Source organism: Epinephelus lanceolatus, chromosome 2, assembly GCF_041903045.1.
Source record: "Epinephelus lanceolatus isolate andai-2023 chromosome 2, ASM4190304v1, whole genome shotgun sequence".
NCBI lineage: Eukaryota > Metazoa > Chordata > Actinopteri > Perciformes > Serranidae > Epinephelus > Epinephelus lanceolatus.
This window is the reverse complement of record NC_135735.1, coordinates 8,125,718-8,152,765: the sequence shown is the minus strand read 5'-3', so window position 1 is coordinate 8,152,765 and position 27,048 is coordinate 8,125,718. Positions and strand designations below refer to the sequence as shown.

At 40.9% G+C, this 27,048-nt stretch overlaps 1 protein-coding gene across 1 annotated transcript; it reads left to right on the top strand.

The window, feature by feature from the left end:
• The first annotated feature begins 174 nt into the window (after window positions 1–174).
• On the top strand, window positions 175–25,642 carry lingo1b (leucine rich repeat and Ig domain containing 1b). The gene is made up of 2 exons (XM_033624546.2): window positions 175–474; window positions 21,126–25,642. The coding sequence occupies exons 1-2, from the start codon at window positions 463–465 to the stop codon at window positions 22,983–22,985; spliced, it is 1,872 nt and encodes a 623-aa protein (XP_033480437.1). The 5' UTR covers window positions 175–462; the 3' UTR covers window positions 22,986–25,642.
• Window positions 25,643–27,048: the final 1,406 nt, after the last annotated feature.

Below are 27,048 nucleotides of genomic sequence, written 5' to 3'. Positions count from 1 at the left end.
AAATAGGAAAAGTGCAGGTAAACAAAGAAGCAGAGGAGGACGCTGCCAGTGCAATCAGGGAACATTTCTCTCCATTTCTTTCAACTCCCCTTTCTGCCTGTGCTCTGTGCCTCTCATTCTCCCAGTACACTGCAGCTCCTCCTTCCACCTCTCTCATCAGCTGCCCCTCCCTCGTCCCTCTCTGTCTCTGCTAGGTGCAGCATGTATGTGAGCGCGTGTGAGCCAGCAGAGCCGCCTGTGTGTTTACATGTCAGCCTATCAGTGCTGCCGGATTTAGCGCATCTGGAGAGGACGAAGGCATTTCTCAAATGCCCCTCAGACAAGGGATTCTCGTCGCTGCATATATCCCTCTTTCCCATTTGAATCTAGCCTGTCTTGAATCCTGCATCCCTGTCTCCATGCTTTCGGAGGCATTTTGAATTTCCTTGGCAACATGGAGCTGCCTGAATTAGAATTCTCTGCATGACAGTCCTGGTAAGTACTCTGTCTCTATGGTGGGCTTTGAGCGCTGAGGCATTGGATCAGATTTATTATGGTGCAGTGGTGGGGCCAGGGGATCGCCAGGGAGCAAATTAATGTCAGGAATAAAATTGTGTATCGTAGGCAAATGGAAGGGACGGAGAGAGGGAGCATTATTCACTGAGGAGGGCTCCAGATCTTATTTGTGCTTTGTCATCCAGATGGGTTTCATTTTGCTGTGTGCTATGCAATCTGGGGTTGTACTGTGTAGGGATCACACACATACAGTGTACAGTACGTGTGCATGCATCATCTGAATGTTACAGGAAAAAGCTTGGGTATTTTTCATGGTGTATCTTTTAAATGCAGTTATTAGTAAATATTGTGTGTGTGTATGGATGAATGTACCTATGTCCTGCCTCTTTATATCACAGCTGAAGGTGTGAGGCTGAGCAGCAGAGTGCCTGTTTTGTGTTTCTCCCTGAGTGTTTTTGCCAGGGTGGTTGTCACTGCTTCCTAATCTGCCCTCATTAACATTCATGTTCCTTCAAATGCCAGTAAACTCATCTCAACTCACACTTATTCATTCTCAGGAGCCTTTTTGCTCTTGGCTGTTTCCAGTGGGTCTGAGAGATCCTATGCAGGTGCTTGATTTGCCACAGGTTAGATGGATGGGTGGCAGTGGTAGTGATGAGGAGGGTAGGTGAGGGGGAATGATGCCCTATGATTATTTATGCAGGCCAAATAAACGATCTCCCCTTGTTTAATTTCTATTGCCTGTTACATTTGCATCTTTATAATCATGGCTGCAACGCTCCAGCAGGCAGACATCAATGAGGGGACTCTGTTTTTAACAGTGCAGTAACAACCCCTGCAAGCCACAGACCCCTGACAGTCTCTGAGTGAAGGGTCTGCTCTTCACGTCAAGGCTTTATGAGCCAGACGCAGCTCTTAATTGAGGCCCTGTAATCAGGTTATGACACCTGATTGGAATCTTTTTTTTTTTTCCTCCTCCGGTAGTTATTAATGCGTGTCACTGTGTGTGCACGTCTGCCGCTCCAGAGCACTCAAATCAATTCCAACGGACTGAAATGAGCGAGGCATTTTTATGACTGGAATTTCTGATTACATCTGGTGAAGGAATAAGTGGTTAAAACAAACTCACTGTTACTGAGCATACTGCTTCTCAACAGTATACATGCTGTCGGTATCACTTTGTCTCATTGGCATATCTGTAAGTACCCCACTTAGTATTATTATGCATCGCAATTTAATCAACATTGATTTGGTAAAATAATGCAAATATACACTGTATCAAAGTATTTTTGCATTACCACAACACTTAACCTGCATCAAATGATTTTTCTGTCCTTCCCTTTCTTGTCCACAAGCACAAAGTTACAGCGGCTAATGGTGATCTAAATAAGCAAACACAACTCTGACATATTATGACCATATAAAGAGGTGACAAATTTGCAAATGCTACATGTTTACACATTCAGCAGATACGGAGCAACATAAGAATTGGAGTTGTGTTTTCATCCTCCCAACAATCTCAGAACCCATCGACTATCGGTCTGATGATGATTTAGCTTCTGAGGGCCACAGGCAATATTTCTGGGGGTTCCGGTAGCCAACGGATATCCAGGCCTTCCTCCTTCATGTCTTTATTTACAGTCCGGCAACTTGAGATCCACAGGGTTCCCACAAATTTTCATGGAACAAATTTCAAAACTTTTCCATAAAATAAAAAAAGGTTTTGCCCCATTTGACAGTTTTTTTTTTGAACATGTCAGATTCAAACTATTGAAACATAGTTTCAGTTTGCCGGCACACATGAAAAGCGAGAGGGAACATGGGATGAAATTAAAGAAACGTATCTGATAATTAAGAAAAATGTTGTCACACATCGACACATATTAGAACAATGTTACGTCAACAGCTACAGAAAATAAATTTGGCGTTATGTCACATTACATGGAAGGTTATCAATGGAAGATTGTGAAATTCCATGACTTTTCCAGGTTGGCCATGACCTTGGGAACCATGGACCTGAGAATGGAGTTGGAACTGACTGTGCACTAATCTCTACAAACAGATATCTGCATATAAAAGCAGATACATTTTTAAAAGCTAATAAAAAGCCAAGTTGTCTACAGACAATAGCCGATGGGTTCAACTGAATTTCCACTGAACTGATTTTCAGCCAGTTTGTCCGCTTCTGTCAGTCTTCACAGAGACTGTTTGCCAAGGGTGGGAATCACCAGAGGTCCCTCGATATATTATCATGATACTTAGACAATGATACAAAATTATTTCGAGTACTGTGATAACATTTATCGCGATATACTGCAATTAATTACCTTTTGTAAACTGCAAATTAAGGAAAAAATTGGTCAACATGTGTTTTTATCTATTAAAAAAAGTTTGTTCATCTCACTTCAATCATTTTTATTGCAACATGCATCTAGTAGTCTACAAAATTGACTGTATTGTTCTAATAGGCTACCAACAGTTTAATTTGTATTTGCAATGTTAACAATTTACATAATAAAAATATCAATACTCGGCATCCATGTATCGATACAATATTGCGATAAATATAATAAATATCGCAATAATATGCTGTGTCCTTCTTTATCCCCACCTCTACTGTCTACCTGCATGCAACATAAGCCTGCTCAAACATGATTAAGCAACACTACGTTGACCAATAATTGACTACAAACAGAAACCAGAATGCATTCAGTACCAAAACCCTGTCCCACTGCCGACAGATTCTGCATATATATGCAGATATCTACATATGGAGATTATCCTCCTGATAAACATTCACTCTTTTTAGCTCGGCTTTGCTCTTCAAGTCCTGAATGTCTTTCTGTAGTCACAAACTTTGCCTCTATGCCATGTGGTGCTGGGCAGGTAGTGTTCAGTGGGTCTATCAGAGCTATTTTTACTGAAAACAGCTGCCTGCTGAGGCTGGAAACCAGGCTGATGAGACTAAACCAAAACAGTGAGCGAAGAGTCACTACAACACACGGAGGGGAACTGCAGAGTTCATCATTCTCTGTGGGGTCATCGCTATGAGTGAATCCTTTCACATGCAATTTCATCAACAGAGAAAGCTGTTTTTAATGTTTTCCACAACAGAGCACAGTGTGAAATCGTTCTGCATGGTACTAACTATTTTGAGCATTTATAGATGATCCATGTGATCCCTGAGAACCTGTTAAGAAACTAACCTATCGTGTGTTTACTCATTTTCAATTTACACGACAGCTGCTTATGAATGACAAGACACTTTGGGGTGGTCTTAGTTCAAATGCTTATTGTTTACTTGTATGAGGCATATAACTTCCACTGTCCTCCAAGAATGCTCAGTGGCCAACAGCAGTCCATAATATATTTGAATCATCTACAAACAAACACTGAAACAAAGAAACCTTGTGGGGTCTGTAGGATCCAGAGAGGTTTTTACCTATAGGCTGCTTAGAAATGGTGTATACTTGAAAAATAATAAGCACACAGGAGTATGAACTCACTTCACTCAGACATCTCAGGAAAATAAAGCTTAACAGGTTCTCTGCGGGAGCTCATATATTATTTATTACAGGCAAAAATTTGTGCAATCATTTTACTAGCCCTATTAATATAATTATTAATACTAGCAAAATTATTTAGAAAATGTGCACACATGCAATAAAAACTATCGAGCCTATCTTCCAATCCAAACAAAACACAACAGGTAGGCACAATCAAAGCAGTGCTGCTGTTCATGTTTGTTTTTTCTCAAAGGCCTTTGTTCATCGCTGTCATATGCTTAATATTCTGTGTCGTAGCGGTCTACATAACACTGAACAATAGCCAATTTTCTCACAGTAGGATCAAATGGGGATCATCAAAGCCACAGTAATGTGTTTACAGATGGATTTAAGTTTCCTTCCCAGTTCAAATGGAATAATAGTCAAACTGACAAATCACATGTTGGAGGAAGTTACAGTCAGCAATATCTGTGGGAGGCATAAATAAGGATGTTCAAATGAAAGCAGAGTTAACTACATACAGTAGGCTATATGTGAGTAACAATGGCTATGTTTACAAGCACGCTAATATTCCACTATTATTCCAGATATGACAAATATTCTGAATTTGACGAAGGTCATGTAAACAGCATATATTAGATATTCCAAATTAGGACGTTTTCTAAATTTGGCATTTTTTAATTGAAACATGGGATATGCCGGTATATTACAGGTTTCAACAGCGTTCTTTGGACATGTATCAGATTCAGACTATGCCTCTAAATAGGGGTTTTTACCGCAGTTTGCAACACATGGCCTCTTGTGTGTTTATGGTCAGCTCTGTGCATTGTCACAAATAGATTGTAGAGCTGCATGCCCAAAAGAAAAGCCCACATTTCTGGTCGGAGGAAGAAACACAGCAACTTTTAAATGAAAGAAGCTTTTGGATCTGCACAAATGTCACAATGCCAACCTTTTCAAGAAGGTGGCTGAAGGAACTGAGCAAGGAAGGCTGTGTTTGCACAATCTAACATGTCTGCCAGCGGTAGAAAACTTTAAAAAATCCAGGTTTGATGCAAAGACGTTTCACATTTCCACATTGCCATGATAGATGACGTAAGGGCACATTAATCTGAGTATACAGGGCTGCATGTAAATGGTAATATCAGTGGAATATTCATTTTCATTTGCCATGTAAACAGATTAGTAGGAATATTGTCTTTTATGGAATAAGGGCCAAAACCACATTATTTTGTGCGTGTAAACATTGTGATTGATACAGAATGATTAACGCAACCTCCATCAGAGGCTTTTGTGGGCTCTGTTATGGTTGATTTTTCCCATGTAAGATTTTGGCTTCTAATTATAGCCCATTTTATTTACAGCTAAAATTAGGGCACTCCTGCACATAACAGTTCATTTGCAATGCCCCAGAAAGGAGCAATGTATGAAGTGGCCACAAAACATCTAGGATGTTACTATTAAAGCATTCTCTTGAAACAAGATCCATCTGGAATCCAGATGCTGCCACATTATGGGTAACATCAGCCACCTTGAGGAGGAAATGGTGAGCGTGATTGTGGTGAAGAAAGACCACGTGTTTATACAGTGTCGGCTGGATGGCGAAGTGACAGACGGAGGCAGATCTGTCACAGGATACTCAAATTTGCGTTCTACAAATGTATTCAGAAGGTCACAGTCCTGCGGCTCTGCAGCAGCCTTCCTCATTTAAATTTAATAATAACAGCTTTATGCTAAATATGAGACAGTCAGGGGCTGGTAGGATGGAGGACTGAGGTTGCCTCATGCTCGTGCTCCTGACTGGATTCAAGCTCTTGGATAGCAGAGCCTACAATGTGATACATCACAGTGGAAATCTTGGAAGGACTGTCTCTTCCCGTTCATCTGTCATCCCGTCCTTTTGTCTGGCGGGTATTTATAATATAACTGACACCGGTGGTCTGGTTTCTTTCACTTGAAAGAAAGGACATGATGGATTATTGCTCTGCATGTCTGCATTCTCAAAACTGTAAGGACCGGGGCAGTAAGTAATTAAGTCTCTGGAAATCTTTATAACACATTTCTCTAACAACACCAAGGCTGATGCAAAAGACACCAAGACAAAGAACTCAAAGAAAGCAATCCGAGCACACAACTCGGATCAATTGTCTAAGTTTCTTTGCATCACCAAATAAAGCAGAGGCACTCTAACTTCATATGTGTAACGTGGCCGGTGATTATTGCCTGAGTGATTTGGTGCGAAAATCTCTCAAAATCTCCTATTGTGCTCTTCACGAGGCGCCGTAAGAGGCTTGTCTGAGGTAAAATTGCCTTTAGCGTGGCATTTAGCCCTTTCTTTTCAATTCCAGTCCAAAACATCTTATATTCCCTGATGATGAGTCGGGGATAAAGGTTTGTGTAATTTCCAGCTTATCCTACTTGACTTTCAGGACGGATGGGTGTTAATGAAGAAAGGAGCCTCTTTTGTAGTATTACTGTTAGACTTAGTTGAACCAAGAAATAGATCTGCATGGTAATAGTGGATAACAGGTTAAAAATACTGCGAGGTTCATTCGAGGCCCTGTTTTTCCTCCATTTTAATGAGGGATCAGGATCATTTAGCTGCTTTAACATCCCTCATCGTGAATCTGACTGATCTTGTTGATGAGTCCAACAGGATGAAAATATCTCAGCGTCTTTAATTAGATCTTGATATAATAAATAATGTAACATAATGTCGAATAAAAACGTCTTTGGTTGGCAAATTAAAACTCCATTAAGCAATATTTTCCATATTAACACTAAATCAAATGACTGTAAACGGGTTATTAGTACTGCTGATCTCAGAGAATGAACAGCCCAGTCTGCAGCTCTGCGCAGGTTTCAGGCTCTTCCAGTTAATTGTTTTGGTTCACCAGCCCGTCTGGTTGAGTCCCTCTGGCTCTCACCGACCCCCCATATAAAACCGTGGGCAGCTGCTCCCAGCTCAAAAGCTTCTCGCTCAAAAGCTCCCACACACTGATTGTACACTACCTGCCCAGTGTGAAATAGTAGAGTAGGAGCCAGTATCTTGTGTAGAGTCGAGTGCCTGGTAAAGACGGTCGAACGTCGAGGAACCTAAAGAGAGATTTTTATCAGGACTTAAAAGACCACACAAAAGGGCTCAAGTAACAGTGATAACTGGAACATTTCTCACAAGGCCGAGCAAACCGCCCTGAAGAATATAAGTGCAGAGTCCAACGCATTAGTCACAAAAACGTCACAGTACTTAAAGGCTATGGGTTTATTTTTAAGTCTACTTTTTGGATCTCTGGCTCAAAATTACTTTAATGCAGCTTCAAATTTGAAACATAAAATAATAGGGCATTATGGAAGTCCAATCTCACAAAACTTTGAATTTTTGGTTTATGGTCTGTTTTGTTGATACACCTTAAAGGAGCAGTGTGTAGTGGCATTCAGGGGTGAGAATTGGAGATTGCAACCAGCTAAAACTTCTCCCATGCGTCGAGCATTAAGTCCCAGTTAGGATTCCTTCAGTGTTCATTGCTCAGGAGGTTTTTACGGCAGCCAAACTACTTTCAAAGGTCTCTTTCTCACCACAGAAAAAACAGAGTTTCTCCTAATGCTGTTTAGCTCATCACAGATGGGCCACTAGCCCAGCACCTTTGAGTGGGCTCAGCTATTTTCTCTAATAAGTTGAAATACAGAAGTTCAGGAGGTTTTCACCAGGAGCCAAATTATCTGCAGAGGTCTCTTCCTCTCCAAAACAAACTGATTAAAGCAGTTTCTCGCCTCTATCTAGAGCAAGAGCAAGAGCAAGAGCGGTGCAACATGGCGGACTTCTTAAATGAGGACCCGCTCCCTACGTAGATATAAACACCTCATTCTAAGGTTACAAAACACAAAAATTCTTATTTTCAGCTGATTGTACACTAAAGAAAACATACTTATTATTTCATATTCCATTTCTGCCAATATATCCCCCTAAATCCTACAAACTGACTGAACCTTTAATCATAAATAGATCCCTATGCTTCTAAATCCACCCCTCGAGTGGAGTCATGCAAATCCTGACTCTCAATATCAGCCCCATCCTGATCTGACCCTTTTAAGGAATATCATTTAAGTTTAATCAAGCATATTTTCAATTACCAAATACAAAATAAGTGATCTTAATCTCATGATGAACCTATATTTAATATTTAACATAATCCAACCACTGAAATCCAATAATAATGGTTACACATTGTAACAACACATCTATGAACACAGCTGGAGTTTTCTGATGAACATAGGTCAATCCTCAGCCAGTCAGGATGAGCCATTTCCCTACGAGTGATGTTGTGATCATTATTTTTAGATCGGCAGAAACAAGTCACCTAAAACTCCGGGTCAACAGCTCTAAAAATGATCTCTGTCAAGACAGATGCTTATTGTTACATTGACATACATTCAACGAACAATAAAGACAGAGAACTCAGATGCAGTCAGAGTTCTGCGTGTAGTAAAAAGCTTTTATTCAAGCAAGGCTGACACCCACGTTTCAGCAGGAGTCGTCTTCAGGGCGTGATACGTAGGTGTCAGCTCAACTCGGAGTGCTTAGGATTTCCCCTTTGTTTGTTTTTTACATGCCTCGAGCCCTCAACTCCAAACACCAACTTTGTTTGCTGAGTGAGATTGTTTTTAATGATTTTTTTTCTCTTGAAACAAAAGGTTTTGATAGCGCTCCAGTTGCTCGTTTCCATGCTAACATACTTTATTGATTGTTCTCAAAAGACAAAGATCGTAAGGATTAGACATTTTAAAATTTATGGATTATGAGTCTTTGTCTGCATTCATGGCAGAGGGTCCTGTGACCTGTTTATGTGTGATTGTGGCACACTGACAATTTCTAAACTTTGAGAATGCACACAGCGTGAGGTGCGGACCAATCAGAGCATAAAGGCACGTCCATAAAAACTAAAAACACATCACACCACGATGACGCACATATGATGTACTGGGGAAGAACTGTGACAAGTTTTACTTTTGTTGTGGCATGTGGAACCGAAGTTGTCTTTGCTGCACCTGTGAGCAATGCAACAAAGACTACCAAGTCTTGTGTTGCCTTTCTTGTTGCTGGAGTGATGTGAATTTTTTTTTTGGTCTTGTTTTTTTGCAGTGTTTTAGGGTTTTTGTCTAGCACTGTGGTACTGGGTGTCTCTTTATGCTTGTTTCTGCGGTGAGCCACATCACTTCTTTTATCTCATGTTGTATTATTCTAGGGAATAATAAGGGGTCTTTTTCACAGCAGACTTTTTGATTTGTTGTCATAGGAAAAGCTGTTGTTACTAATCTCATAAACAATGGATGCAAAATAGTAGGATCCTAAAACCAAAGCACCTAAATGGATTTCAGCCATCATTATTTTAAACCATGTGCTTTTCCTACTGTGATATGTCAAAATGTCTTCTGTGAAAAACACCTGATAATTTAAAATACTGGAGCGAGTTGACCTGGGCACTTATCATGAGAAGTGTTATTGCAGCCAATGATGAACTGCCGCTCATCAGGTCATGATAAGGTGACTGTGCGACATATTAAAAAGGATCCATATAATTATTTTAGATGCACTGACAAAGATGGAGGATCAAAGATGATTAGTCTCGTCCGCTGACTACACAGGAGATGACAGACACCTTCTGATCTCCAAGCTGGTTATTTCCAGATCAGTAGTGTAGAGGATGAACATGTCAGAAAGATGCAATTCTTACAGACTTGCTATTGGCCAGCACCCTTGGGGTGCCTTTGAACATAGCACCCATCCTGTTGGAGGTGCATACACAGTCTGTAATCTTAACCTGAGGGGGTATGCCCTGACAGGAGCAGAGCATGAACAATTCATTTCCAAAACCACGTATGCAGCAAGGTGAGCAGTGAAATGGGTTGCAGCACTCACTGTTAAAAGCTCGCTTTAGTTATTGCTTTATTGTGCGAGAAATACCACACAGAGAAAATACCCCCTTTTATGTGTAGTTATAAATGAAAAACAGCCTTTCACGTGATGGCACAAATAGTTTGGGTTTTTCTTATCTCTGCTGGGTGTTAGCTTGAAGGGGATCATACATTTGGTTGTGTTTGCGCGTTGTGTTTGTGCATCTGTCTGTCCACAGCTAATTTCACAAACTACTGGAACAATCAGCCTAATATTTTGTGTGTTTATTTATGATTTTATTCTCAAGGACTTCTCAAGGTTACAGCAATTCAAATTTGTTGAAAGACATGTTTAATGACTGTTTTACATGCCACTGACTGCTGACTCCTCACTTCTCTTAACCAGCCAGTAGGGATGACAAGTCCTCAATGAGATGACGCAGTAAAAGCTAAGCACAAAATGCATTATCAAATTGGCTCAGTTAGAAACAACAAGGCTTAACTAGTCTGAGCAGGCCACATTCTTAACTTTTGTTGTGGTCAAAAAACTGACAGGGCTTGGCAATATCGAGGAAATCAAATATCATGATATCTTTGACCAAGTACCTCAATATAGATATTGCGACAATATTGTGGGGTTGACAATTGGTGCTTTTACAGAGAACATTAGTAATGTGGATATAATAAAGTAGACAAACAATAGACCAGCTAGAACAGTCTGATAAGTTCAGAAAATGAATGAAAGTTTACTGTAATGCTGCCTTTAAAACCAGGAAAAGACAACACTATTAATATATTAGAAATCTAAGATTATATCTAATCTCATATCACACTATCAATATAATATTGATATATTGCCCAAGCCCCATCCATAAAAGCTTGGTCTCGGAACCGAGCATCTGCAGATTAATTCCATACAACCTCCACCATACAACATGAATAAATCAGGAGGGACAATTTCCATCGTAGTTGCACCACAAGCGTTGTCTGGAGTGGCCAGGCTTAGCTTCAGCAGCCATGCTGCAGCCAGGATGCAGTCGCCTGGTGGAGGTCTTCTGAGTGCACTTTAATACTGACATCTTGGATTAAATAAGTATTACATTACAATAAAAGCAGCCAACCTGCTTGACCACCTTTCACAACATACCAGCCATGACTCGTGACAACTGGATGAATGCTGTGTTGGTCAGAGTGCAGTAGAGGTACTTTGAACCAGGCAGAGTCAAATAGACAGCCTAATGGAGACTGTTCTTTTCAGTTCCATTAACCACAGTAATGTTGAGGTGGTGAACAGGCTTCTATGATCAACTACTCCATGTCCGCTGGCATCCTCAAGACCATTAATCTACAGCGTCAGCTGTCAAACTGAAAGCTACCCAGCATGAATGCCAAAGGTTCAGTATGTGCCTGAAATTGTTGGATAAACACCCTTTAGACTTTATGTTTGGTTTGTTTATCTACTCGCGGACCTCTGCTCTAGATCACCTTACGATTCTCCAAAACCAGCACTAACTGTCTGGTTAATTCTCATGTTTTTATGTCCGTGCAATTGTTTGGAGAATGCAAAAAGATTTTGAGGTAAATCATTGTAAATCCTCAGCTCCTCTCCCTACATTCTTTTGTGCCAACACAACGTTACATACAATATTATGATTCTGTGGTCATAATTGTTTCCACAGTCACACAGAGCTCTGCAGGCGCACACCTCCCCACCTCTTAAGCGTCCGTGAACTGCTTCTCAAACAGCCCGAAAAATCATTATGCAAAAACACTGCAGGAAACTAGTTTTAATGAAAAAATGCTTTGAATACTGGTGTAAATCTTTTGGATTCAGTGCAATTGTTTGGCTTCTGAACACTTATTATGCTGGATTATGGGGCATGAGGCTTTTTTAGTAGGTTTGTTTTGAAGTAGGCTTTCAGAGAACCACAGCATGGGAATTCATTGTCCGTTATGAAGACATACAAACTGACGCAGGCAATTAAATACCGTCTAACATTTTCATTTCTGCATGAACCAGTCCTTCAAAAAGAGGCTTCTGTGCATTTCCGTGTCCTCCACAGTGATCACTATAATTATCCGGACTCCTCTAATCTCTCTTGACACCATCTCCTTCCATGATAAGTATGGGTGTGGGTATGTTGTGTGCAGTAACTTCTGAGGCAAAATGTGTATGCCTTTGTGGCTGAGAGCCCAGCGAGCTAGAGGATACTGCTGTCAAGAAAAGAAAGATCGGGAGTTTGCTGACCCCATGCAGGTGTGTTTCTGCATCTCAACAGGAGTAGTTCCCATGCATGCACTGAACCATTTTGTCTTTCTCTAAGCATTTGATCCTGGCATGGTGGAGCATCAGGCCATGCAGTGTCTTTTTAGGTTTACAGGGGTTGTTAGCTTTATCTTAGGCTTCCATGGAGAGTTTGTTTTCATGGGATTCCTTATATCTGACTGCTCAATCCTCTAGAGGATGTAGATTAGCAGGCAATACAGTTCTTAAGTGTCCAGGTTTACCCTGCAAGTATTAAATGTAATATAATCATTATTGCAGGTCATTGCATATCTGTTGTAGCATTACTGTTGGCATGTTAAGCAGTTGCATGCCTAGATCTGCGCACACTAGAGATTTAGCTTTAATTTAAATATCTTCGTGCCAATTATAATGCGATGAATTCAAGAATAGATTTAAACAACTAATTTTAATTTACAAAGTAAATTAAACGATATATGATGAAACCTTTTGTGCAGTCGGCACTAAAAACACAGAAAATGTTTGCTGTTTAGATATTAAATATTGCAGTGCAGTCTCATAAAAGAGTGAGACTCTAGAGACTTGTCCACTGTGATCTCCCACAAACATTGTCACTTCTCTGCAGCCCAAAATGTTTTCTTGTTTGTTTGCTATTTGACTTTTAAATGTTTGCTTTAAAGTTTGTCAGCCGAACACAAACACACCAGTGAAAGCAATCTCCATCTCTTAAATCCTATACATATTTACTTGTTACTTTGTAGCTCCCTTTTCCGTTTCATCCTTGCTTTTCTCTAAACAGTCACGGCATAATGAAAGTTGTTGGAGAAATGTTTGCCACTCAACATCAAGCTATGTTTAAGAGAGATGCTAATGAGCACACTGCTCATGACTGTAATGAAGAAAACTGAAGCTAGAAGTCGTCCAGAGATTGCAATCATTTATCAGCAGCTGTCATTAACAGAAATAAAACATAAGATAAGACTTAATTGAGAAGAAATTGATCCCCGGGGGGAAATTCAGAAAAGCATCACTGACTGAGACATATCCAAGATGTACAAGATAAATTATGGATTGCATATGTTTGACTGTCTTAAGAAGATTGTAATTTTAATACATACTGTAAACTAGGGCTGGGCGATACGGAGAAAATCAAATATGATAGTAAATTTACCAAACACCTTGATATTGACTTTGATATTGATTGCCACTATATTGTAGGGTTGCCTATTGGTGCTTTCACAAAATATTTTAGTAAGAGTTTTGATGAATAATTATCAGTAATGTGGTTAAAATGGCCACGTAGGTAAAGCCAAATAATAGAACAGCTAAACTGACAACAAAAAACAAGTGGCAATGGAGGTGGACTATTGTGTCGCCTCACGTTGCCTGTCTCGATCAAAAAGTTGCACTTGAACACACCAGAAATACTACAGCCAACAGCCAACTAGCATATGTTCTGAACCTGCCTGAGAGGAGACAATTCTCCATAGCAGCAGGCGGCAGTAGTTTATTCATCATTCAAAAAGGGAAATTGGAAGACCGACACAGCAGATTTAAGATGCAAGTTAGCCAATTAGCACATTACCAAAACAACTGGATGTTTACAGAACAAAAATTTATCATGTGCTAGTGAACAATATCACAAACAATTATGATCCATGTCTGCTCAATAGCTCAAAGACTAATAAATAATCTAACCTAATAAAACAGGTCTGTTTCGCACTCTTGACATTAGCCATTTGTTTCCTTTTCTCACTTCCATTTCTCTTCGTGTGCACTGAGCTAAACTGCTAAACAAAGTGGTTTCACTCACTGCGTGCTCTGCCTGATCGAACACCAATTTAACATGCTGATGCCGCTCAAATATAGCCGACAAAGTCTGACAGCGCCAGAGGTGCAGGATACACCACAAAACCTAGGGTTACTGACACTCACAGACGGCCCGACATTGGGAACTGCCCATTGGTCCGACAGCCCATTGGTCCGACCATATTAAACCCATTGTTCCGAAGTCCGTTCCAAAATCATCATGATGCCCTGTGGTTAAGGTCTGGTTAGGTTTAAGCACAAAAACCACTTGGTTAGGGTCAGGAAAAGATCATGGTGTGGGTTAAAATGAAAAAGAAAGTGACAAACACATAAGCCGTGAGCCTGCTCCGCCTCAAGCCTTTCCCAGCTGACCCAGAGCCGGTCGCGGCACACCATATGCCCGCCGCGAGCCGTTCAGCACTGCGGACAGTCAGACTAATGGGATGTCGAACCAATGGGCTGTCGGACCAATGACATGGACCCCCAACATTGACGCACGGCCAGCCGTCGGCTTGGTGCGTCAAGGCCATTAAACCAGAAAAAAGACAACACTTAAAACATAACAATATTATTTGAATGCATCGTTTTTCTACCACAACCCCAAAAATCCCAAATAGCCCAATAAGTAAGGAACAGTAATGCAACATAACTGATTATACATTAACAATAATTCTTAAATATTCTCAGACAAGGACATTTTAACTTAGTAACAGACCTAGTTTTGTGACTCCGACAGTTTGACCACCTGTGAACAGCTTACAGACTCACAAGCATCTGGAATAGTTTCAAAAATCTACAAAGATGACCCTTAAAAAGTGGAGTGCCAGATATACCAATGATGCCAAAGGACAATGGCATATCACATATCTACAACCAGCTTGGCCAAGTGGCTAACTGTCGCACTATTGTAGATACAATGACTGAACTTTCTTAAATAATGTCCTCTCATCTACCACTCCAAAACTAAACTTCAAAGCCCCAGAACTGGTACTCAAGACAGCCCTCCTATAAACTGATAACTTTGTCCACAAAGACATCACAGCTTCTTTCCCAAAAATTCAATGCTCACGTGTACAGGGTTGTGACAAGGAAACGTAGGACCTTTATGAAAAAGGACTTTAACTCTGATGTAATTTAATCACATTTACAATCGCTGAAACAAGACTTGGTCATATGATTGATTTTCAGCATTTGTCAGCTATGAAAAGAAAAAAGACAAATCATCTGTGCCCAAACTGAAAGCTGAATTATTTACTCTATCAAGGGAAACACTCTCAGAACTCAAGCAGCACTGATGATTCATGACAGCGGTCACAAGTTGAAACTATCCAACAGGGAAATAATAGACAAATACAGAGTACAGGCAACTGAAAAATAATGCTAATTGGTTTGCAACTAATGTCAGAGCTTTGTATTTGCACCTATGATGTGTTTCAGAGTTGAAGGCATTTTTCATGGCCTACTTATGTTTTTTTTTGTCTCCTGTATATTTTAAAGGTTTAATAATCTTTATCATTAAACGGCCCAGTTGCCTTTTTAATGTAAATATCCCAACAGTCCTTCAAACATTATGCTGCACAACAACCGTACTTAACAATAACTAAAAACAACCCAAGGGCATTCATGCACCGATGCGTAAAGCTCATTTGTCTGCATGCTCCTTGCAGAAACTCAGTGACCCATTAGCAGTGCACACCTCTCTTCAGTTTGCCCTGTATCAAACCACATGGCACCACAAGAGAAGAGATGCCGAGATTCAAGGCAACAAGAGACTAATGGTAAGCCGAGACATGCTTTTGAAAGAGGACTATGACAGGGTGAGAGGTCCGCAGAGAAAATGCAAGCAGTCACAGAGGGGCAGGAGAGAAAAGGCTTGCCCAGTCATATTCCTCCCCTGCACAATACCATCAAAAAGAGAAATAGTAAGAATCAGGGTGGGGACAGAAAATATGTGGAGTGATGGATCAAGGACTAAAATTCAATTTTTTTTTTCCTTGGAAAGACGACTTTAAACCCTGCTCTGAACATGTAAAGAGTAAAAGCAGTGTATGTAAAGACAGTAAATGAGAGGTTATTTGCCAGAGTCTCTTTATTTTAAGCTCAAGGTCAAAACAAAATGGTCATACAGCGAGCAGATCTGAGCTGTAAGGCCAGACTACACAGATAGTACCCCTGCCCTTACTACACTCTGAATCATAAATCATGCATGATACTCTGGTAAGAAAATCACCACTGCATTTGCATTTGCTTGTTTTCGATTAGCAAGGACATCAGTGAGCCTCATCTTCATTCATATGCCTGACTTGACAAGACAAAAATCTCATTCTGTGTCAAACAGATGAACATGTCAGCCGTTTTCTCCATTGACTATCTTAGTAGGGTTTCATTTTACTCGAAGGTTTAGCATCTGTCACAGAGGATCAAAGTAAAACGTGTGCTTGTCTGTTTTAGAAAACATTTCACCATCCCACTGGATGAGGCTACATGCTATCCATTTGTAGTTTTCACGTAATTAGTGGAAGATGGAACAGAGTGGGAGGGTCACAAAGGCGCCACTGATCGACACTTAAGCTTTCATTCTGACAGTCTGCTTTTCACAATGCTCTATACACACTGGACTGATGCCCGATGTGTCTGACATGTGCAGCAGAAATTAACAGTTCTGGAGGAAGCGAAAACGGAAGCTGCAATTACTGTTCCATTGCAGCTACTCAGACCACAATCCAGGCTGCTTCAGTCCCATGACTTTAATTCAGTGAGAGTGATGTTTAATTTGTGTTGGTGCAATAAAAGCAGAATGAGTCTAATCTTCACTATCAAGCTTAATATTTTTTTAACACCATGACAGCGTGGTAGACAGGCAGAGAGGTTCTAAAAAGCACTACACCAACCATTTGAAGCGCTCTTACAAAAACACTCCTCTGGTGAATGAGCTACAGACAGAACACACAGTGCCTATTCAGCTCCCACGTATGACAACATGATGAATATTCGGACGTAGACTGTATTATATTCCCATAATGGAATTTCCTATTTGAAAAATAAAAGAAACATTTCTTCACATCACTGATTTATGTTAAATAAATTCAAACATTTAATTTCCCTAATGTAAAGCAATCTATACCACTCAGCCACAACATTAAAACTACTGACAGATGGAGTGAACAAGATTGATAATCTTGTTACAATGCGATGCTCAGCTTGGAAACCTCGGGTCCTGGCATTCATGTGGATGCCTCTTATCGTGCAGCACCCACCCAAACACCCCTCCTCACGGCAACAGCACTCCCTAATGGGCCATGCCACACTGCAAAAACTACTCCGTAATGGCCCAAGGAATGTGATAAAGAGCTCAAGGTATCAACCTGAGCTCCAAATTCCCCAGATCCCAATACTGTCGAGCATCCATGGGAGGTGGCAGAACCCCACCTCACAACCCACAGGACTCAACAGATCCATTGCCAACACCCTGGTGCCAGACACCACAGGACACCACTAGAGGTCCTGTGTCCGTGCCTTGACAGGGTAGAGGCCCCACTGTGGACTGGACTTATGGACCTATGGGGTACTGGCACCTCCCGCAGATGCTCAATCGGATTTGGATCTAGGGAAACTGGAGGCTAGGTTGACATCTTGGGCTCTTCGTCACATTCCTCTGGCCATTCCTGAGCAGTTTTTTGCAGTGTGGCATGGTGCATTGTCTTGCTGGTGGGGGGCACTGCCATGGGGGACTGCTGTTGCCACAATAGGGGTTACTTGGACTTTAACAGTGTTTGGGTGGGTGTTGTATGTCAGGTGGCATCCACATAAATCTTAAAATCCAAGGTTTCCCAGCAGAAAACTGCACTGTAACGAGATGATCAATGTTATTCACTTCACCCGTCAGTGGTCTGATGTTTTGGCTGATCGATGTTTAATACTTGGCTATCACATTACTCTAATGTTTGGCTTAATTTTTCAGATTCTTTTCGGCTCAGATAAAATGCCAAAAGAAAAACAAATCACAGTGTAATTTCTCTTACTTTGCATGAGGCTCTTTTAAGAGTGTGTCCCACAGACATAGCTGCGACTTAAATCGCATGATTGATGTGAGAAGTAGAGCTTGAAGGTTTTAGCAAGTTAAAGTTCCCCTGAGTCAAAATCAAATAGGGGTTTAAAGTCCTCTGACAATCTCCCTCTTTCCATTTATCACCGCTTGGCCACAATCTCTGTTTTATATCACTGCAAGGTCAACAGCTCAGCAGTGGCATGGGATGTGTTAAGTTTGCAAATATTTCAGGGAGCCATTTGAAGATATACCATGGAATTTTTTGGCTGCTAATTAAAAACCATTTGTGCTAGCGAAGGCAACGTGTCACTGATATTGGCAGTAATTGTTTTTCAGCATGCTCAGAAGTCAAAAGCGCAGCAGGGTGGTTATACTGTGTGACCAAGCCCTTCTATTGATTGGCTGATTTCATTACTTGTGAGGAAAGTCACAATAATGGAATTTTATGCAAGGAAAGAGGGAAGGGGGCTTATATCTTTGTAAAGGTGTGCAGATAAAAGCGCAATTGTGATTTCCACTGACTTTGCAAAAGTTCTGAAAATAGGTTTTTCAAAGGGTTTCATGATGTAAGAAATGTATTCAGCTCATACTGTTAAGAAAGGAGCCAAAATGGGCTTGAGACTTGGGAGGACTCATTAGTTTTAGAAAATGGTGTATTGTCATGGAAATTGTGAATTGCAAAACAATAGTTCATTAAACTGTTTTGGTATGTTATGAAACATGAAAGCATTTCTAGGATATTTCAGATCTTTTTATGATATCTAAGGAAAGTATTTTAAGGAAACAATTACTAAACACTGAAAATAAAATGTGTTATTGTTATTCTTATACATTTTGACAGCCATATCCAGCTGGATCTGTCTGAAAATGAAAACCTTATTAGTCAAAAGACAGAGCTTTTGCTTCCTGAAAGCTGTTTCATTTTATGTCGTCAGTTGGAATTATGACACGTGATAGTTATTCAAGCATTCATTCATCTCAAAACATGATATCCGGCTGAATGGAATCCTGATTTGGTGTATTTTCTTTCTCTTAAAAACTAATGACATGAGGCCTATTCACACGGGACTAGTAATACCTGGGGACCTCTAGCAACTTTTTGTAATCCTGTGCAAATCTGCCATTTCCGTGAATTGTCACAAAAAAATTTCATTGCAATTTGACTACCACAATTTGCCAAAAAAAAAAGGCCTTTGTAAATATTAGTCCTTTGCGAATTGGCATCTCTGTGATTTTATGACGTTTTTAGGTGGTCTGATTTCTCTGCGCTTCTTTTCTGCCTCTTTCCAGGTTGAGAATTGTGGAGGCTGTGTTGGCAAATATGAATGAATGTTTTGACAGCATTTTGGGCGCAGAAGGCTCATGTCACTGCACAGAATGGAGACCCGTTCACTGAAAGAGAAAGCTCGAACCCAGAAAAGCAAAATCTGTGATAAATGACATAAGATAATGTGTGGCAGGATTGGCTCTGTTTGTTTCACTAACATGTAAAAGAAAAAGGCGGTTAACATTGTACATCACCACTGGCGGTGCACTGTAGTGTTTGTGTTGTGTGAAGTGGAGTGGAGTTGTAAATGACTGTGTGCATCATGTCCAGGGGATAATGTCAGTAAATCACTCATTCTTGAGAACTGGGATATAACCTTACTTACTTGTGGTTTCGATTTTTAATCTAAGGTAGTAAGATCTGACTGATTTGTAGTCTTAGGGAGCTGAATGGGCATTTTATTTTAAACCATAATAAGAATTCTTATTTAGTTTCAATTTAGGAGGGCTATGGCATTGACATGTTATGGTTGAGACACACCTGAGAGCAATTACTATTCAATGGATTTATCAAAAAATAGAAAGCTTACCAGCACCTGAGCAGCATTCCTGCCTTTCTGGAAACCAGGGAGTGGGACAGGAGTCCTTGGGATATAGCTTCCACGTTTTATGCCCAATAAGATTATGTTTTTCATAGAAATCTGATTGGAGTTGACAAAAAACTGGGACACATCCTTAAAGGGGCAACATTTTCACAAAAACGTTTAAAAAAATTTAAAGGCGCTGTATGTAAGAATGTGGCCAAAAGGGTTACTGCACTCAAATTCAAAATACTGCCCCGAGTCTTGTCTGACCCCCCCTCCCCTACAGATTTGAGGTTGCTGGACAGCGGCACGCTGGAGACTGATTTGTTTGCCCACGGGCGGCTGCCGTGGCAGGGCTGCGTCGCTGCGTCCTTGATCTTCGGTTTTCCAGCAGACCGTTCGAGCAAGTCCGGCTTCTCTGCTGCTAACGCTGCTGCCGGGATACAGCTGAGGAGAAGCCGGCTGCTCATGCTGGGACACTGCTAATGCTGCTTGCCGTGCTGCTGTAGCTCAGTCGTAACTGTAATTGATGCTGAGACTCTACTGACTGCGTGACTGGTAGACGGCGGTGGGTGGCGCAACAGGCCAAAACACAAATTCAAAACATAAACATGATTTGCAGACCGCAAAAAATTTTTTTAGATGCAAATATTCTGGCCGTACTATTGTTGTCAGTGAGATCAGTATGTTATATGAACATTATTCCTTAGTCTCTGTGACATATTAGGATGATTTTACGACTATTTGCTTTAGATTTCTTACATATAGCTCCTTTAAAGCAAAGATGGCTATAGCAGATTTTTTTACACTAATGTTGTCAATGTGTACTGTTAGTTTTAAATTTTAAAGGCCTTTAACTGATTTTTTAATTGAAGTTGTGAATTCTTGCCTGGGGCAAGGGTGATTTCTGGCACAGAGCAAGTTCAGAACTTAAAAAAATTAAAACTGGTCAAAACCTTTCTTGCATACAATTCCTTTAAAAGTAACATTTCACCCCAGAAATGAAATTAGTGTGTTGGTTAGTTATAATTTTGGGGTTTTCTTGGTGGGACATGATTTGTCCCAATTCTCAAGAATGGGTAAAATACAGATGTCACTTTTCCTGTGCGAATGCGGCCCATAAAACACAGATGTGATGTCTAAAGATGTGTTGTGATGTCTAAATCACCTGAGGTCCCCTGGTTTTACTAGTCCCCTACAAACAGGGCTTTAGCTATAATTTTCAAAACTTTTCTTTTTCTATCTTCTTTACCAACTCCTCTTTTTCCTTGTCTACACAGGTAAGCAGTAGGATGGTGTCTGGGGAGGCAGGAGGGCACAGCTACTTGGTGGCATGCTGGCAGCCCATCCTGATCCTCATGCTGGGCACCGTCCTCTCTGGCTCCACCACCGGTTGCCCCTCCCGATGCGACTGCAACGGTCAGGAGCGTTCAGTTGTGTGCCATCGACGGAGACTTGCAGCTCTTCCCGAGGGCATACCTACTGAAACAAGGCTGCTAGACCTAAGCAAGAACCGTCTGAAAACTCTTGGGCCTGAGGAGTTCATTAATTACCCTCAGCTGGAGGAGTTGCAACTCAACGAAAACACAATTTCATCCATCGAGCCTGGGGCTTTTGGCAACCTTATGAATCTTCGAACTCTAGGTTTGCGCAACAACCAGCTGAAGCTCATTCAGCTGGGGGTGTTCACAGGCCTGACCAATCTCACCCAGCTGGATATTAGTGAGAACAAAATTGTCATTCTGCTTGACTACATGTTCCAGGAGCTGTACAACCTGAGGGCTCTGGAGGTTGGCGACAATGACCTAGTATTCATCTCACCCCGATCATTTCATGGCCTCAGCAACCTTGAAAGCCTCAACATTGAGGGATGCAATCTGGCCTCAGTGCCCACTGATGCCCTTAGCCATCTGCATAACCTGTTGTCACTTCGATTACGCTATCTCAATGTCACTGTCATAAGGGATTACTCCTTTAAGAGGCTGTATCGGCTCAGAGTGCTGGAGATTTCTCAAATGCCTGCCCTGGATACCATGACGCCAAAATGCTTATTTGGACTCAACCTCACATCATTGTCCGTCACAAACTGTAATCTTACTGTCATCCCCTACCAAGCCATCAGTCACCTAAGATATCTGCGGTTTTTGAATCTGTCTTTTAATCCTATTCATACAGTGGAAGGGAACCAACTGTTCAATCTACAGAAGCTCCAGGCTTTTCATTTGGCTGGTGGGAGATTAACTGCCATTGAGCCCTACTCTTTCCGAGGACTCAACCACCTCCGTGTCCTCAATGTATCCAGCAATAGCTTGAACACCCTGGAGGAGTCTGTCTTTCACTCAGTGGGGAACCTGGAGACTCTGGCTTTATATGACAACCCATTGGCCTGCGACTGCCGCTTGCTGTGGGTCTTCCGTCGGAGGTGGAGGCTCAACTTTAACAGACAACAGCCCATGTGTGCTTCGCCTGAGGTAGTTCAAGGAAAAGAGTTCAAGGACTTCCCAGACATCCTTCCTTCTGACTATTTCATCTGCCAGAAATCAAAGATCACGGATTATAAGGTTCAAGAAAGCCATGTAGATGAAGGAACTACGGTTCATTTCGCTTGCCATGCTGAGGGTGATCCGGCCCCTGTGATAATGTGGCTATCCCCCAAGAAGGAATACATCACGACCAAAACTGCTGGGTCAAGACTTTCTGTGTCTCATGATGGCACACTGGAGGTGCGTTACGCCCAAATCCAAGACAACGGCACTTACTTGTGCATTGCAAGCAATGCAGCGGGCAATGACACCAAAGCTGCTCACCTTTTTGTGCATAGCTACTCCCCCAATTGGCCCCACCAACCAAACAAGACATTTGCCTTCATTTCCAACCAGCCCAGCGATGAAGGTGCTAATGTCACTCGGGCCACAGTTCCATTTCCATTTGATGTAAAGACACTTATCATTGCAACCACCATGGGATTTATCTCTTTCCTCGGAGTTGTCCTCTTCTGTCTTGTAATATTATTCCTCTGGAGTCGAGGGAAAGACAATACTAAGTCGAGTATAGAGGTTGAATATGTGCCACGTAAAGAGGAACAAGAGGAGGCCAGTCCGACCGAGGCACCCATACAATTCAACATGAAAATCATGTGAACCTCGAATGGAGGCCATGTAAGCTTACAAACTGCAGTCGGGATGCATACTATCTTTGCTTCAAATATGTACTCAGTTTATGAGCGATAGAAATTGCACAGCAGCAAACGCATCTTGACACTATACCCTCGACTTTTTTGTTTGTTTTTTTACTTCAGGGACTGAATCTTTAAAAGCAAATGTTCAATTTAAAATATTCAAATTTCTGTAAATTTGTATTGGCAATACTCAAATCAGTATGTTAACATGCACTCAACCACCCGATTACTGTGTGTAACAAAATTGAGGTAACAGTTTGAATGAAGCACATGGATGGATTTCCATAAATAAAAGTTTACATGATAGATGGGTAACATTTAAGAAGGATGTGGAGATTAGTCTACAGGTATAATCTTTCTATCAGCACAAAATAAAAGAAAGATCTTGTTAGGATCTTGTTGCTGTCGTTTGCTTTGATGGATGTACAAAGCACAAAAACCCATTATTAGGACCCAAGTTCTGTTGCTTGAAATGCTAACTTGAAAGCATTTTCTTTGTTCCATATTGCCCCATCACAAGCAATTGACAAGAAAGACATGAGTGTTTGTGGTATTTTTAGATAAATAGAAGAAAAAAGACAGAAAATATAGTTGTATTTTGAGAGGATAAAGATGTACTTTCAAGAAAGAAGTCATGGAATTACGAAGATAAACTTTTAAACGTGATGATCTGAAAAAGGAAAATAACAGTATTACAAGGCTGCAGCAGTAGTTTTCAGAGCAAGGTTATAATGTTAAGAGAGAGAGAGTTGTAACATTATCAGAAAATGTCATGTTTTAAAAAACATTTTGGGAGTCCAATTCTCTGAAAGTGAAATCTCAGTATTAAGAGTCAGTTGGCAGATTAGACACAGATGAGTCAGTGTACCTCACCACCCTTTGCGTGTCAGTGAGCAGAGGACTCGAACATCATTAAATTGTGTTTGATGTTTTCTCCACACACTTCGGCACTGCTGCCTGGAAAAAAACATGTCCAAAAAAATAAATCAGTAGCCTGTATCGCTGTTACATGTCACAAACAAGCAATTTTGTCGATTGGATGTTTTTACCGTCTGTCAGATAAAACAACTGCAGTATCCCCGTGGTCAAATTAGAAGTGTGCATGTTAACACACTGAATAAAAGAAAAATAAGCCAGTCCTACAGTATGTGCTCCTTTCTGCCAACAAAAGAGGTTTGTCATTAAATGTATTAACATGTTCAGCTATACATATTTTTTCTGTATTTTATTCTTTCCTTGTACATTATGCTATATGGCACAATAGTAATGCTTTTAATGGCTGCGAGTTTTGAACATATTACAATCTAAAGAGCAGATTAAAATATCCAAGTTTTTGATTGGGCTAAACCAAGAGTGTTACAGCTTGTCAGAGTGAATAAGAGCACCCTTGAAAAATCATCAGATAAACAATTTATCATCAAGTGTAACAAAGTTCATTTGTTTACCCATTTGGCAGCTCAATAAGTGTGAGCACTCTGTCCAAGTCCCGACATATATTGTCACCGGTGCATCTTGAAAACGCTGACATTATTAATTTGTTGCCTTAAGTAACCCATTTTCCAGCTTTAGGCTGAGCAATACCCAATATTTATGCGTAAAATGGAGTTTTATGCCTCATAAGGATTTTATGTTGTCTAATTAATTTCACAGTCAAGGTCTGCTCTGAAGATAATGTGTTCATTAACTCTTAAAATACTTGTTTAAAAAGGGATGGGCAGATGGAAATTCTATTAAAATAAATAACATTTTATACTACGAGGTGCTTATTTTATGCTAATCTGCTATAAAAATGAATGTGAACACACATCTTTCATCTCTAAGAGAGGTGATCTTCTGTGCTGGAAGCAAAGTAATGTCCACGGAGCTCGGTGCTTTACTTAGGAGGCTCACAGTGAAGCACACTTCACTGAATACCTCTTAAATACTTATCTCACTGCAGTCTTTTAATGCTGGTACTTGCCTGTGGTCATAAAATGTCATATAGTGCATTTACACCTGGTGGTAATGTTAAAGCATACACTCCAAATTGCCAGGGATATGTATTTGTGCACTGTAAACCCAAATGACATGCCAAAGTGAGTTCATAGACCATGGTATTCTCTTGTCACACCTGACTCATATTGTGAGCCTCAGCTGTCATTTGAGCTTAATGCTAATATTACTATGTTAGCAGGATTTACGATTATGGTGCACAATAAGTCTACATGTGTAGCTGAGGCTAATGTGTACCCATAGGTCACAAGAAGTACTGGAGGGGAACAAATTTTTATGGAGTGTTATCTGGGACACACAACATTTCTGAATAGTAACCACGGTAAGTGTGTTAGCTGTGACAGGTCCTAAGTTGTGTTAGCGGAGTGCTATTAAATGTTTGGCTGTAGTGACAACAGATGCTCCAAACAGAAACATATCATTCAACTGTCAGCTCGACACTGGGGACACAACATTACACTGAGAGCTTGGAGGCATAAAGACGCCTGGTTTTGTTTTAAAGGAGTAACTGTCAGCCCGATCAACATCACAAGGACTTCACAGAAGAGTGTGTTTGCTTGCAGACAGGTTTGTAAAATAGCTGGTTTTCATCACATGAAATAAACGTGACATAATGTGACAATGCATGACAGATTTACAGAGCTTATGTCGGTGATGTTTCAAAGAGAAGTGGCCTGTGGTGACTTCTGACTACTCAGAGCACCAGACATGAAACTGATACATTCATTGCACTGGTAAAATGGTAAAGATTGCTGTGAAACTGACTCCAGGAAAAGAGTGTAAGAATTTAAGCACGGGTTTGTAATGAAAACAGGAGCAACATGAAGCGATACTTTCTGAAGGACTGCGTAACATTAGCTAACCAAGCTCACACTTTTATGAATGAAAAAGGTCACAGCATTATATACTGTATGTCTCTGTATTTTCATTAGGCTAACAAAGCTATGTGGATGAAATGAGGCTTTGGATACACAGAGCCCATCTCTGACTCTTGCCCCTAGTGGCAGCGTTAAATGTTATGAATCTGCTTTAAGGAAAACTTTACCCATCATGCGTATGCCAATACTTATTCTGTGTTAGCTAAATTGGTAAAGAAAACTTTGTTTGTCTTGCATGCCCTTTATGGTAAACTAAAAATCCAAAAAGTGAGACAAATCTTGATGAATTGGTGTAATAGGGGACCACATACAAATAGCTCACCTTGGTAAGCACATGTATATGAACCAAGCTGCAACCCGGAAGCCAATGCAGAAGCGCCAAAACCTGCAGTTCATCTAATGGCCACTTGAGGCTGACTCCAAAAGTGAATCAAATCCCATAGAAACCCTTGTTACAATACCCAGCTAAACGGCAGAAATATAGTGTTTACAGCCTGGTACAAAAACAGTTTTGGTCTCAATAGCTTCTTGACAACCGTACAGGGGGTAAATTTTAATATAACTCACCCATTGAAATGTTGTTGAGGCTTGAATTCATTTTCTGTACCCACTAATACTGTTAGGGGTCACAGGGGGGCTAAAGCCTATCCCAGCTGACACTGGGCAAGAGGCGGAGTACACCCTCGACAGGCCGCCAGACTATCACAGGGCTGACACATAGAGACAGACAACCATTCACACCTATGGCCAATTTAGAGTCACAAATTAACCTCGCCAATATGTCTTTGAATCATGGGAGGAAGTCGAAGTACCAAGGGCAAGCCCACACTGACACAAGGAGAAGATGCAAACTCTGCAAAGATGGGCTCCCCCACCCTGGTGTTCAAACAGCTCAATAAGTCAATAAGAGGAACCCTCTTGCTGTGAGGGGACAATGCTAACCACTGCACAACCGTGCCACCATAAAGGCTTACAGTTATACATAATTAAAGCCAGGTGTGCTTTGAGTGACAAGACTGCGATACTGTGAGGCATCGCAACAGTCTATGAGTCAGATCTACCCTTCGCTCCTCCACAGCTACAATCTCTCATTCAGACATGGTCATTCTGGCTCCAAAAATCCAAGATGCCATCCATAAATCATTGGGTGATGTT